This window comes from Pristiophorus japonicus, chromosome X (assembly GCF_044704955.1).
Source record: "Pristiophorus japonicus isolate sPriJap1 chromosome X, sPriJap1.hap1, whole genome shotgun sequence".
Classification (NCBI taxonomy): Eukaryota; Metazoa; Chordata; class Chondrichthyes; family Pristiophoridae; genus Pristiophorus; species Pristiophorus japonicus.
This window is the reverse complement of record NC_092010.1, coordinates 13,786,017-13,801,114: the sequence shown is the minus strand read 5'-3', so window position 1 is coordinate 13,801,114 and position 15,098 is coordinate 13,786,017. Positions and strand designations below refer to the sequence as shown.

General features: G+C 50.7%; 1 protein-coding gene across 1 annotated transcript in view; it reads left to right on the top strand.

The window, feature by feature from the left end:
• The window catches only part of LOC139241032 (natural resistance-associated macrophage protein 2-like), a 148,868-nt gene that overhangs the window by 25,421 nt on the left and 108,349 nt on the right, over positions 1-15,098 (top strand). The window contains exon 2 of the mRNA XM_070869754.1: positions 11,429-11,553. Coding sequence (XP_070725855.1) covers positions 11,429-11,553 — 125 coding nt within the window. The remainder of the gene's footprint in view (positions 1-11,428; positions 11,554-15,098) is intronic.

Genomic DNA, 15,098 nt, shown 5'->3' with positions numbered 1-15,098 from the left:
AGGGTGGACGGCCGTTACCGGGGCGATGATTGATTGAAGGCAGGGTGGACGGCCGTTACCGGGGCGATGATTGATTGAAGGCAGGGTGGACGGCCGTTACCAGGGCGATGATTGATTGAAGGCAGGGTGGACGGCCATTATCGGGGCGATGATTGATTGAAGGCAGGGTGGACGGCCGTTACCAGGGCGATGATTGATTGAAGGCAGGGTGGATGGCCGTTACCGGGGCGATGATTGATTGAAGGCAGGGTGGACGGCCGTTACCGGGGTGATGATTGATTGAAGGCAGGGTGGACGGCCGTTACCGGGGTGATGATTGATTGAAGGCAGGGTGGACGGCCGTTACCGGGGCGATGATTGATTGAAGGCAGGGTGGGCGGCCGTTACCGGGGCGATGATTGATTGAAGGCAGGGTGGATGGCCGTTACCGGGGCGATGATTGATTGAAGGCAGGGTGGGCGGCCGTTACCGGGGCGATGATTGATTGAAGGCAGGGTGGACGGCCGTTACCGGGGCGATGATTGATTGAAGGCAGGGCGGACGGCCATTACCAGGGCGATGATTGATTGAAGGCAGGGTGGACGGCCGTTACCGGGGCGATGATTGATTGAAGGCAGGTCGGACGGCCATTACCGGGGCGATGATTGATTGAAGGCAGTGCGGGCGGCCGTTACCGGGGCGATGATTGATTGAAGGCAGGGTGGGCGGCCGTTACCGGGGCGATGATTGATTGAAGGCAGGGTGGGCGGCCGTTACCGGGGCGATGATTGATTGAAGGCAGTGCGGGCGGCCGTTACCGGGGCGATGATTGATTGAAGGCAGGGTGGACGTCCATTACCGGGGCGATGATTGATTGAAGGCAGGGCGGGCGGCCGTTACCGGGGCGATGATTGATTGAAGGCAGGGTGGGCGGCCGTTACCGGGGCGATGATTGATTGAAGGCAGGGTGGACGTCCATTACCGGGGCGATGATTGATTGAAGGCAGGGTGGGCGGCCGTTACCGGGGCAATGATTGATTGAAGGCAGAGCGGGCGGCCGTTACCGGGGCGATGATTGATTGAAGGCAGAGCGGGCGGCCGTTACCGGCGCGATGATTGATTGAAGGCAGGGTGACTGAGGGAGGTGAAAAAAAACGTACCTTTGCTGCTGATGTTTCCTTCCGTTATCTTTGCGATTCCTGCCCGCAATCGCTCAGCCCGGCTCTCCGCTTGAGTGCTGGGCTGATAGCCCGGGTTCGCCGCTCCTTTGGTGGTCCAATGAGCAGCGCTGCTGAAGGCTGCGCCCCGTTAGCGCTCCAAGAAGGAAGTGGGGTGCTTGATTTAGCATTCCACTTCCTTCCTTCCTAGAGCGCCAAAGCCAATTTCTTGCGAGCGGGAATACATTTGTGCCTGGTGCTAAATTTCCCACCTCTCGCAAGTTACCGCCCCAAAACAGGGCTATAATCTATTTTCTCCCTTGGACTTTAAGAGCATCAAACGAGGAACGTTCAGAGCATTAATGGTCGCCCTGAAGTTGGGAGAAGAACGGCCGCCACAGAGACCGAGAGAGGAAGAGTAATAGAAAACGAGAGTGAGTGGTTGCGGTTGGGATTGAGAGGAGGTTCGCCAGTCAGATGCTAAACTTTTTTTCTGTCTGCTAGAAGTGTGAGAAAGCTGCAGAAAGAATTCCATTCGACTCAGGAGAAGGACTCAGACTTTATAATGATGTAAGATTTGGAAGCAGGTGTAGCAATGGAGGAGATGTGGACATGATCAAGCTGAATGCGGGATCAAAAGTTAATTATCTCTGCCCCACCTCCATGGGAGATTTCGAAACAGTGCAAAATAAAGACTAGGCAAGTGTATACGGGTGGGGAAAAAGTCTCAGAAACCTATTCACAGTATAGTTTGAAGGAGGCTGGACATTGCCGAACCGAGATAAATATTACTGATCAAATGGCTGCGAATCTGAGGAGACAGTACATGTGGAAGAAAGGGAGACCAACCCAATCGACCCTAATTCACAAATTTACAACAGACTGCCTCAAACAGATAACCGAACGCAGTGATTGGAGCTTCCCGGTGGTGCCACAGTGACTTACCATATCAATGGAGAACCCAATCAAAACAGGCAGCAAAGGTCCTCTGTAGGACAACTCAACGATCATAATCGAAGGAGGGCAATTGAGGAATAATAGCTGCTAACAGAAATGGGCCAAACTTTAAACAATTACTCCACAAATTTGAACTTTGTGTCCTATTTATTAGGGAAATGTTTCCAACCTTTGAACAATTGGCCCATAAAAGTGAGCTCCAATCAGCCCAATTAGCTTTAATAATTATTGATTAGAGCAGCTCTAAAGTCCTTCCTATGTTGTAAAAATAAAATAGGTTTTGGTACATGGTGGAAGACCAAAAACAATTCCCTAATACAGAGGAAGCAAGCAGCATAGCATTCTGGGGAAGAGTTCTGGTCAAATTAGAAAAGATTTTGAAGGGAGTAACATCAGAGATTCTGAACTGGTATTGAAGTTAGTTACTCCCCCATCAATAGTAAAGGTCGACAAAATGATTATACTTAGCCCACACTGCGATATCCTGATTCACATCATTGCATCTAATATTCTCCGTCCCTCCCTCTCCATTTCTTGCTTGTGCAGTGTAATATATGCACCTGTGAGTATGCTCACAGGTTTTGCGGCCAAGGGGGCCATCAGCCGGTCCAGGCAGCAGGCGGCCGAGGGGGTCGTTCAGCCCAACTGCCTGCCTCTCTTCTGTGGTTACATCCGAGCCAGGGTGTCCCTGGAGATGAAGCACGCAGTGTCCTCCGGTACGCTCGCGGCCTTCCTCGAGAGGTGGGCGCCAGAGGGACTGGAGTGCATCATCACCCCCGGCAACCAAATTTTAATTTGATTGGCTTAATGTTCAAAAGTTTCATTTGTTAATTTGTCGGTTCTAGTGCCCCTTTAATAAGGGGGCACTTGATTCAAAGTTTTACGCCAAAATAGTTGTAGAGCTGTTAAGTTGGGAGTGGCTTAGCCAGTCACGTGATGTTCACCAGACTCAATAAAACCCCGGCCAGTTGGGTTCGGGGGATCCACGATGAGGCAGGTGGTTGTGAGCCTGGTGGATGAACCAGTAATGTGTAGTGTGATTGTTAAACCTTTGCTAATAAACCAACTAGTTCTTCATAGCAATGTGTTGCTGTGAATTCTTAAGCAAAGAACCCATGAAGCAAATACATTACATGCACCACTCTTACAATCTCATGTCGACATTGTTCTTGTATGCATGTAGCTCTGCACCTTCTGTACCTGCCCGAGTGTATACTGTCAAGAATATTGCCTATTTTTATTTTCCCCAATGAGCTAAATTCCAGGGATCCAACACCTCTTGTTATAATGTTACGTTGGGTTCAAATCCAGCATCTACAATTATCTTTATTCCACTCATAATTTCACAAGCTAGATTCTGATCCATTCTTAAACTGCAAGTGAAGGCACAAGGCCCATACTATAGGACAGCAGGAAGGTCAAAAAGAGCAGGGGAGAAATAATTAGGTGACCCCCAAGTTTGGGTTTTATACTCCTGACTGTTGTAGTAAGAGGGAAAGAGTAAAGGGCGTTCCATAGGTTTCGGTCCTGGGTAGCAATGGGTTATGTAGGTACAGCATGATGAATCGTAGTTCCAGCACAGTGAAGGAGAGATGGTAGGAATGCATATTTTGAGCTTAGAAGAAATAAGAGATGAAAATTCAGAGTACCGCTAAATGGCATTCATAAAAGAGAAAGAAACAAGAAAGATTACAATGGGAAGACAGAGGTTGGAAGCTGGAAGTGCACAATAAGAACATAAGAAAAAGGAGCAGGAGTTGGCCATACGGCCCCTCGAACCTGCTCCGCCATTTAATATGATCGTGGCTGATCCGGTCATGGACTCAGCTCCAGTTCCCTGCCCGCTCCCCATAACCCTTCACTCCCTTATCGCTCAAAAATCTGTCCATCTCCACCTTGTGGGATGTCCAGGAGTGTGAGAGAAGAGTTCGAAGACACTCGCTGCAACAGAGAGTGGGATTCACGTCAGAGAAGAACTTGGGCTTAATAAAGAGTTCAGAACACAAAAGAAATGCTTGGCACAAAGAGAACAAGCCTGCTGGTGATAGCTTTAGTGACGGAGGGGATGTGGGAGCTCAAGGGGAGTTCATGAGGCTAAGAATGTTGATAGTTAAAGAAGGGAGCCTGCAAAGGTAGAAATGATCGTCACTGCAGATTTTGGATAATAACAGTGATGTAATGAAGTGAATGAGCAAGGAGTGGTCAACCTTCTTAGGGAGAGTGTAAATGGGCTGTGGGAGGGGATTAAATGGGTGGGTAGGGTCAGTGATAGGGGAGTGTGTACATGGGCTGTGGGAGGGGATTAAATGGGTGGGTAGGGTCAGTGATAGGGGAGTGTGTACATGGGCTGTGGGACGGGATTAAATGGGTGGGTAGGGTCAGTGATAGGGGAGTGTGTACATGGGCTGTGGGAGGGGATTAAATGGGTAGGTAGGGTCAGTGATAGGGGAGTGTGTACATGGGCTGTGGGAGGGGATTAAATGGGTGGGTATAGTCAGTGATAGGGGAGCGTGTACATGGGCTGTGGAAGGGTATTAAATGGGTGGGTAGGGTCAGTGATAGGGGAGTGTGTACATGGGCTGTGGGAGGGGATTAAATGGGTAGGTAGGGTCAGTGATAGGGGAGTGTGTACATGGGCTGTGGGAGGGTATTAAATGGGTGGGTAGGGTCAGTGATAGGGGAGTGTGTACATGGGCTGTGGGAGGGGATTAAATGGGTGGGTAGGGTCAGTGATAGGGGAGTGTGTACATGGGCTGTGGGAGGGGATTAAATGGGTGGGTAGGGTCAGTGATAGGGGAGTGTGTACATAGGCTGTGGGAGGGGATTAAATGGGTGGGTAGGGTCAGTGATAGGGGAGTGTACATGGGCTGTGGGAGGGTATTAAATGGGTGGGTAGGGTCAGTGATAGGGGAGTGTGTACATGGGCTGTGGGAGGGGATTAATGGGTGGGTATAGTCAGTGATAGGGGAGAGTGTACATGGGCTGTGGGAGGGGATTAAATGGGTGGGTATAGTCAATGATAGGGGAGAGTGTACATGGGCTGTGGGAGGGGATTAAATGGGTGGGTATAGTCAATGATAGGGGAGAGTGTACATGGGCTGTGGGAGGGGATTAAATGGGTGGGTAGGGTCAGTGATAGGGGGGTGTGTACATGGGCTGTGGGAGGGGATTAAATGGGTGGGTAGGGTCAGTAATAGGGGAGTGTGTACATGGGCTGTGGGAGGGGATTAAATGGGTAGGTAGGGTCAGTGATAGAGGAGTGTGTACATGGGCTGTGGGAGGGGATTAAATGGGTTGGTATAGTCAGTGATAGGGGAGCGTGTACATGGGCTGTGGGAGGGGATTAAATGGGTGGGTATAGTCAATGATAGGGGAGAGTGTACATGGGCTGTGGGAGGGGATTAAATGGGTGGGTAGGGTCAGTGATAGGGGAGTGTGTACATGGGCTGTGGGAGGGGATTAAATGGGTGGGTAGGGTCAGTGATAGGGGAGTGTGTACATGGGCTGTGGGAGGGGATTAAATGGGTAGGTAGGGTCAGTGATAGGGGAGTGTGTACATGGGCTGTGGGAGGGGATTAAATGGGTTGGTATAGTCAGTGATCGGGGAGCGTGTACATGGGCTGTGGGAGGGGATTAAATGGGTGGGTAGGGTCAGTGATAGGGGAGTGTGTACGTGGGCTGTGGGAGGGGATTAAATGGGTGGGTAGGGTCAGTGATAGGGGAGTGTGTACATGGGCTGTGGGAGGGGATTAAATGGGTGGGTATAGTCAGTGATAGGGGAGAGTGTACATGGGCTGTGGGAGGGGATTAAATGGGTTGGTATAGTCAGTGATAGGGGAGCGTGTACATGGGCTGTGGGAGGGGATTAAATGGGTGGGTAGGGTCAGTGATAGGGGAGTGTGTACATGGGCTGTGGGAGGGGATTAAATGGGTGGGTAGGGTCAGTGATAGGGGAGCGTGTACATGGGCTGTGGGAGGGGATTAAATGGGTGGGTAGGGTCAGTGATAGGGGAGTGTGTACATGGGCTGTGGGAGGGGATTAAATGGGTAGGTAGGGTCAGTGATAGGGGAGTGTGTACATGGGCTGTGGGAGGTTATTAAATGGGTGGGTAGGGTCAGTGATAGGGGAGTGTGTACATGGGCTGTGGGAGGGGATTACATGGGTGGGTAGGGTCAGTGATAGGGGAGTGTGTACATGGGCTGTGGGAGGGGATTAAATGGGTGGGTAGGGTCAGTGATAGGGGAGTGTGTACATAGGCTGTGGGAGGGGATTAAATGGGTGGGTAGGGTCAGTGATAGGGGAGTGTACATGGGCTGTGGGAGGGTATTAAATGGGTGGGTAGGGTCAGTGATAGGGGAGTGTGTACATGGGCTGTGGGAGGGGATTAATGGATGGGTATAGTCAGTGATAGGGGAGAGTGTACATGGGCTGTGGGAGGGGATTAAATGGGTGGGTATAGTCAAAGATAGGGGAGAGTGTACATGGGCTGTGGGAGGGGATTAAATGGGTGGGTATAGTCAATGATAGGGGAGAGTGTATATGGGCTGTGGGAGGGGATTAAATGGGTGGGTAGGGTCAGTGATAGGGGAGTGTGTACATGGGCTGTGGGAGGGGATTAAATGGGTGGGTAGGGTCAGTGATAGGGGAGTGTGTACATGGGCTGTGGGAGGGGATTAAATGGATAGGTAGGGTCAGTGATAGGGGAGTGTGTACATGGGCTGTGGGAGGGGATTAAATGGGTTGGTATAGTCAGTGATAGGGGAGCGTGTACATGGGCTGTGGGAGGGGATTAAATGGGTGGGTAGGGTCAGTGATAGGGGAGTGTGTACATGGGCTGTGGGAGGGGATTAAATGGGTGGGTAGGGTCAGTGATAGGGGAGTGTGTACATGGGCTGTGGGAGGGGATTAAATGGGTGGGTATAGTCAGTGATAGGGAAGAGTGTACATGGGCTGTGGGAGGGGATTAAATGGGTGGGTATAGTCAATGATAGGGGAGAGTGTACATGGGCTGTGGGAGGGGATTAAATGGGTGGATAGGGTCAGTGATAGGGGAGAGTGTACATGGGCTGTGGGAGGGGATTAAATGGCTGGGTGTAGTCAATGATAGGGGCGAGTGTACATGGGCTGTGGGAGGGGATTAAATGGGTGGGTAGGGTCAGTGATAGGGGAGTGTGTACATGGGCTGTGGGAGGGGATTAAATGGGTGGGTAGGGTCAGTGATAGGGGAGTGTGTACATGGGCTGTGGGAGGGGATTAAATGGGTGGGTAGTGTCAGTGATAGGGGAGTAAACATGGGCTGTGGGAGGGTATTAAATGGGTGGGTATTAAATGGGTAGGTAGGGTCAGTGATAGGGGAGAGTGTACATGGGCTGTGGGAGGGGATTAAATGGGTGGGTAGGGTCAGTGATAGGGGAGTGTGTACATGGGCTGTGGGAGGGGATTAAATGGGTGGGTAGGGTCAGTGATAGGGGAGTGTGTACATGAGCTGTGGGAGGGGATTAAATGGGTGGGTATAGTCAATGATAGGGGAGAGTGTACATGGGCTGTGGGAGGGGATTAAATGAGTGAATTTACACACATTATACTGTGGCGAACATATCCCAAAATTGAACACTTACCGGGTGCTTTGTGTAAGAGAGGCTGATATTGTTACAATGGGTTTGGGCAGATGAATCGGGTGAGCTGAGGAGTGATAGATTGTAATCTGTCTAAGTGTGATATTGTGTGTATTGGAATGGGAAATATCAAGGGAGTTAAATTGGATATCGCCCGAAAGCAGGCGTGGGGATCGCAGTACGTGCAGTGGTGACCGTGACAACCATGGGCCGCGTTGTCCTCGCCCTGCTATCAGGCTGGAGTTGTGGCTGCAGCAGGTGACATCGCTCGGTGAGAGCCTCCTGGGTAAAGCCAAGGCCTCACTTGCATTGCTCCTCCCTCAAGGTGAGGTGAGAGAATTGCTCCCGCTGGCCTCCTGCTGCTGCCCCTCCTCCCTCTTCTCACAGCTTGTCCTTTCATTCTCCCAGTCATCCTCAATTGCCACAGGATGCCCTACCAGGCCAACAGACCTGCCGCCAACCTCTTTGCATAGTTTTGTGTCAAAGAATATAGAGCTAGAGCAGCCAGCTCACTCCTTGTAGATTAACGAAGGTTTGAACTCTAGAAATTCTCCAAAAAACGCTTGCAAGTCAACCAGCAGCCAGAGGAAATACTCTAGCAACAAACCTGAAAGCAGCTCATGATCCCTTTAATTAGCATTGGCGGACGGTACTTCATGCTGTTTAACATCATATTCAGCTGGGCGAGGTTAACTCAAGAGGTTGATTTGACTGTTGAGTTCTGTGCACTGCATGCTGCCAGCAGTCGGTCGGTGTGCGCAAACTACTTTACCAAGATGGCGTCCTGCGCACTTTCCATCACAAGTGTGCGTCTTGGGTACATTTTGGAACGTTAGGTGGCCGCGTAGTGCCAAATAAAAAGGTCCCAAATGAACCTGCCATATGTCTACAATGAGTGTGCATCCATCAGTAAAGCTGTAAAAGGAAAAGGATTGGGTTGTGATTATTCAGTCAGTGAGAGTTTCCTCCTACCCCCGACTTGCACGTACACCCCTTTTACAGACACACACACTCATCTGGAATTTCCATGGGGCTGTCCTGACTACTTCTCCTGAACTTCCGTCGAAGTTATGGCTGGAGATCGAAGCAACCCCAGGGAAATGCTACACCCACTGTCATCTCCACTGCGATGATGGGCTGAGTCAGCACAGACCAGGCCAATCACTTGTTACTGGCAATCACACTATGACATGCTGTAACCATTCATTTCTCTTTGACCCAAACCCCACCCACCACCCTCAATTCCTTGCTGAGTGTCTGCTTCACAACCAACACAAAGTGATTTCCAAATATCTGATGGCTTGAAATCTGAGTGTTAAAGCCTTCAAAATACCGTTCTTAGGAAAACTGGGAAGTTCCTTGAAATTGGAGAAGGCCGTTTACAGGAATTTGATAAGAGTCGCGCTGGTGAGGTAAATAAGGTGTTGTGCAACAGGTCTATGCTGTACATTGGGCAGAAACTGTATGCTCTCCCGTTTCCCTTTTCGCTTTAGAAAGAGTAGGGCCTATTAGGGACCATAAAGACAAACTGACTGTGGAGGTGGAAGACGTGGGTATGGTTCTTAATGAATACTATGATATCTATGTACTGGTCAGGTGGACAGAACAGTGGCAAATGGAGTTCAATCCGGAGAAGTGTGAGGTAATGCATTTGGGGAGGGCTGACAAGGCAAGGGAATACACATTAAATGGTAGGACACTGAAAAGTGTAGAGGAACAAAGGGACCTTGGAGTGCAGGTCCACAGATCCCTGAAGGTAGCAGGAGAGGTCGATAAGCAGGCATACGGGATACTTGCCTTTATTAGCCGAGGCGTAGAATATAAGAGCAGGGAGGTTATGCTTGAACTGTATAAAATACTGGTTAGGCCGCAGCTGGAGTACTGCGTGCAGTTCTGGTCACCACATTACAGGATAGATGTGATTGCACTGGAGAGGGTACAGAGGAGATTTACAAGGATGTTGCCTGGCCTGGAGAATTTTAACTGTGAGGAAAGATGGGATAGGCTGGGATTGTTTTCTTTGGAACAGAGGTAGCTGAGGGGAGACCTAATTAAGGTGTATAAAATTAAAAAGGCCCTGTGTGTCTCAGTGCGTAGCACACTCACCTTTGAGTCAGAAGGTTGTGGGTTCAAGTCCCACTCCAGGGACTTGAGCACAAAAATCTAGGCTGACACTCCAGTGCAGTACTGAGGGAGCGCTGCACTGTTGGAGATGCCGTCTTTCGGATGAGACGTTAAATGAGACGTCTTTCGGATGAGCCCTGTCTGCTCAATCAAATGGACGTAAAAGATCCCGTGGCACTATTTCGAAGAAGAGCAGGGAAGTTATCCCCAGAGTCCTGGCCAATATTTATCCCTCAATCAACATAACAAAAAACAGATAATCTGGTCATTATCACATTGCTGTTTGTGGGAGCTTGCTGTGCGCAAATTGGCTGCTGCGTTTCCCACATTACACCAGTGACTACACTCCAAAAGTACTTCATTGGCAACAAAGCGCTTTGGGATGTCCGGTGGTCATGAAAGGTGCTCTATAAATGCAAGTATTTCTTTCTTTTAGATTGAGTGGATAGGAAGGATCTATTTCCCTTAGCAGAGAGGCCAATAACCAGGGGGCATAGATTTAAAGTACGTGATAGAAGGATTAGAGGAGAGTGGAGGAGAACTTTTTTCACCCAGAGGGTGGTGGGGGTCTGGAACTCACTGCCTGAAAGGGTGGTAGAGGCAAAATACTCATTGCATTTAGAAAGTACTTGGATGTGCACTTGATGTGCCGTAACCTACAGGGCTACGGACCGAGAGCTGGAAAGTGGGATTGGGCTGGACAGCTCTTGGTCGGCCGGCGTGGACACAATGGGCTGAATGGCCTCCTTCTGTGCTGTAAATTTCTATGATTCTAATTTCTATGATTTTCTGAAAGGCACAGGCATGAAAGCACTCCATCTGTGCCGGGGATGACATTGCCTGCCATTTCTCATCAGATGATGAGTGGGCGACTGCTAGTAGAGCCACGAGCCAAGTCATAAAGTGTTTCACGAGAGTCACAGGGAGAGAGGTCACAGGGAGAGAGGTCACAGGGAGAGGGGTCACTGGGAGAGGGGTCACTGGGAGAGGGGTCACCGGGAGAGGGGTCACAGGGAGAGGGGTCACAGGGAGAGAGGTCACTGGGAGGGGCGTCACAGGGAGAGGGGTCACAGGGAGAGGGGTCACTGGGAGAGAGGTCACAGGGAGAGAGGTCACAGGGAGAGAGGTCACAGGGAGAGAGGTCACAGGGAGAGGGGTCACCGGGAGAGGGGTCACAGGGAGAGAGATCACAGGGAGAGGGGTCACTGGGAGAGGGATCACTGGGAGAGGGGTCACCGGGAGAGGGGTCATAGGGAAAAGGGTCACTGGGAGAGGGGTCACTGGGAGAGGGGTCACCGGGAGAGGGGTCACAGGGAGAGGGGTCACAGGGAGAGGGGTCACAGGGAGAGGGGTCATAGGGAGAAGGGTCACTGGGAGAGGGGTCACAGGGAGAGGGGTCACAGGGAGAGGGGTCACTGGGAGAGGGGTCACTGGGAGGGGCGTCACAGGGAGAGGGGTCACAGGGAGAGTGGTCACTGGGAGAGGGGTCACTGGGAGAGAGATCACAGGGGGAGATGTGATTGGGTGAGGTGCCTGGATCTCTATAAAGTGCTCTCCCATTGCCTGAGCTGTAATATATTTGTATCTGTTTTCAGACAAGCCTCTGAAAATGATTGACACAAGTCGCAGTAGCATCAGTGGGTCAGGATCCTTCGCTCCCATGGACATGACATTCCAGAGCCAGGTGGAGGAGAAGATCCCCATTCCCAACAGCAGCTCGGTAAGTCTACACTTCAGTGTCGTCTGAACAGGGGACGGGACAACCTCAACCAACAGTCACCGGGCTCGTTCAACTCGCTGAGCAAAAGTACAACTCCCTGCACCCTGTCTGGGCACCAAAGCTCCATTCTCCCTCGCAACCAGGATTCAGGGTCGACAGATGTCAAAGAGTTTCACTGTCAGCACGACTGCCACCTGTTTGATTGTGGATCAAAGGCTCCGCCCTACCAGAGGATGTTGGGGCAGGTCGATGATGTAAGCCGGACATCCAAAGTCCGATTGATAAACTGGAGGTCAATATGTCCCACTTGTTACTGTGGTCCAATATCTTCTTCCTTTCATACTCTCACCCAGGGGGAATGAAGCTCCCCCTCCGACATCTCCTGGTATCCTACCACGGAGGATTTGTCTGGAACTGCCTGCCATGTTTTGGGAAATTACAGGGTTCAGTGCTCCTCATGCCATCCCCATAGCCCTCGTGGAGAATGTCAGTAAATGACAGGCTGGGGCACCAACAAATATTAAGTGCTGCAGTTATTTAATTCACTGTGTTAAAAAGAATAGAACAAAAACAGGTATCGGTATTTTCAACTTCAATCACTTCCATTAATAAACATTGTCTTCTTGAACCAGCATCCACTGCCCGCCTGCCCCACCCCCCACACCACCCCATGTAACATGTCAGAAATGCAGCACTTACTCACATCACCCATCTCTCGCTATCCCTCTCCCACGATCTCTCTGTCTGCCCCTCCCCCCTGCTGTTTCTCTCTCCCTCTGTCCCTGTCTCCCTCTCCATCTCCCTCTGCTCCAGTCTCAGTCTCAGTCTCAGTCTCTCTCTCTCTCTCCCTCTGTCCCTGATACGTCCTTACTATACAGTATAAATGCACACGAGGCCCATACTTGAGAGAAGGTCACTCTGTGACCAGTTACCTTTATTACCAAGACCTCAAGAGACTGAAGGTGGGTGGAGCTTCCCCTTTTATACCGGAAAGTCCAGGTTAGGCATGTCTCCCACACGTTCGCCCCCTTGTGGTCAGTGTTCTCAAGGTATCCAACTTAGGTCAATTTATACATGGGTTACAATGACAGTTGAATACATGACATCACCTCCCTCTGCCAAAGTCTTATTGGGATCACAGGTTAAGTCTCTCTGGTGGTTTACGCTCCCTTGTAGAGCGCCTGAGTTGGGGCTCCGGTTGTTGGGCGCTGGCCTGAGTGTCTGCTGTTTGCGGTGCCTCAGGCCTGTCCGGACTGCCCACAGTGACTGGGCTCTCCTCCACTTGGTTCCGGTGTTCAGTCACCTGTGGTGGAGTAAACTCTACGTCGTGTTCTTCCTCTGCTTCTTCTATGAGGTTGCTGAACCTCCTTTTAGTTTGATCCACGTGTTTGCGGCAGATTTGTCCATTGGTAAGTTTAACTACCAAAACCCTATTCCCCTCTTTGGCAATCACAGTGCCTGCAAGCCATTTAGGCCCTGCAGTGTAATTAAGGACAAAAACAGGATCATTTACATCAATACATCGCACCCTCGCATTCCTGTCATGGTAGTCATATTGTGACTGACGTCTGCTCTCAACAATTTCTTTCATAGTAGAGTGTATAAGGGATAACCTGGTTTTGAGTGTCCTTTTCATTAGCAGCTCTGCGGGTGGAACCCCTGTGAGTTAGTGTGGTCAGGATCTGTAGGCCAACAGGAGGTGTGATAAGCGGCTTTGTAGGGAACCCCCTTGGATTCTGAGCATCCCCTGTTTGATTATCTGCACTGCTTGTTCCGCCTGGCCGTTTGAGGCCGGCTTGAACGGTGCCGTTCTAACATGGTTAATTCCATTGCCTGCCATGATGTCCTGGAATTCAGTGCTTGTGAAGCACGGGCCATTGTCGCTGACCAAGACGTCCAGTAGACCGTGGACGGCGAACATTGCCCGTAGACTTTCTACCGTGGCAGAGGATGTGCTTGAATTGAGAATGTCACACTCTATCCATTTGGAGTAGGCGTCTACTACAACCAAAAACATTTTTCCCATGAAAGGACCTGCGTAGTCCACATGGATGCGTGACCATGGCTTGGCGGGCCAGGACCAGGGGCTAAGGGGGGCTTCCCTGGGTGCGTTGCCCAGCTGAGCACACATGTTGCACCTACGAACACAAAGTTCCAGGTCTGCCTCTATCCCTGGCCACCAAACGTGTGACCTGGCAATTGCCTTCATCATGACAATGCCCGGGTGCTCATTGTGAATTTCTCTGATAAACACCTCTCTGCCCATCTGGGGCATGACTACTCGGTTTCCCCACAGTCGGCAATCGGCCTGAATCGAGAGTTCATCCTTGCGCCTATGAAACGGTTTAAACTCCTCAGGGCATGCCCCGTACGTGGCTGCCCAGTCCTCATTAAGGACACATTTCTTAACTAAAGACAGTAGCGGGTCTTTATTTGTCCAGACTTTAATCTGATGGGCTGTCACGGTGAGCCTTCGCTTTTGAAAGCTTCAACAGACATGACCATCTCAGCATCATGCTCAGCTGCCCCCTCAGTGGTGGCTAGTGGGAGCCTGCTGAGTGCATCGGCACAGTTTTCAGTTCCCGGTCTGTGCCGAACTGTGTAGTCATAGGCGGCTAACGTGAGTGCCCACCTCTGTATGTGGGCCGATACATTTGCATTTATGGCCTTGTTGTCGGCCAAAAGGGACGTTAGGGGTTTGTGATCTGTCTCCAACTCAAATTTCCTGCCAAACAGGTACTGGTGCATTTTTTTTTACTGCATATACACATGCTAGTGCTTCCTTTTCTACCATCCCGTAGCCCCTTTCTGCCTGGGACAGACTTCTGGAGGCATAAGCTACCGGCTGTAACTGACCATTGGCATTCACATGCTGCAACACACACCCGACCCCATAGGACGACGCATCGCACGTTAAAGCTAGTTTCTTACACAGGTCATATAACGTTAACAGTTTGTTGGAGCATAACAAATTGCGTGCTCTATCAAAAGCCCTTTCCTGGCTGTCCCCCAGACCCAATCGCGACCTTTGCGTAGGAGCATGTGTAGCGGCTCTAACAGCGTGCTCAATTTGGGAAGAAAGTTGCCAAAATAGTTCAGGAGCCCTAGGAATGAACGCAGCTCCGTCGTGTTATGGGGTCTGGGTGCTCTCTGGATCGCTTCTGTTTTGGACGCAGTAGGTCTGATCCCATCTGCTGCTACTCTCATCCCCAGGAATTCTACCTCTGGAGCTAGGAAGACGCACATTGCCTTTTTCAGTCGCAGACCTACCAGGTCCAGTCTGCGTAGCACCTCCTCCAGGTTGTGGAGGTGTTCTTCAGTATGGCGACCCGTGATGAGGATGTCGTCTTGAAAAACCACCGTCCTTGGAATCGACTTGAGGAGGCTTTCCATATTTCGTTGGAAGATCGCGGCGGCCGAACGAATCCCGAACGGACATCTGTTATACTCAAACAACTCCTTGTGTGTCGTGATGGTGGTCAGCTTCTTCGACTCACTCGCCAGCTCCTGGGTCATGTAAGCTGAGGTCAGGTCCAATTTTGAAA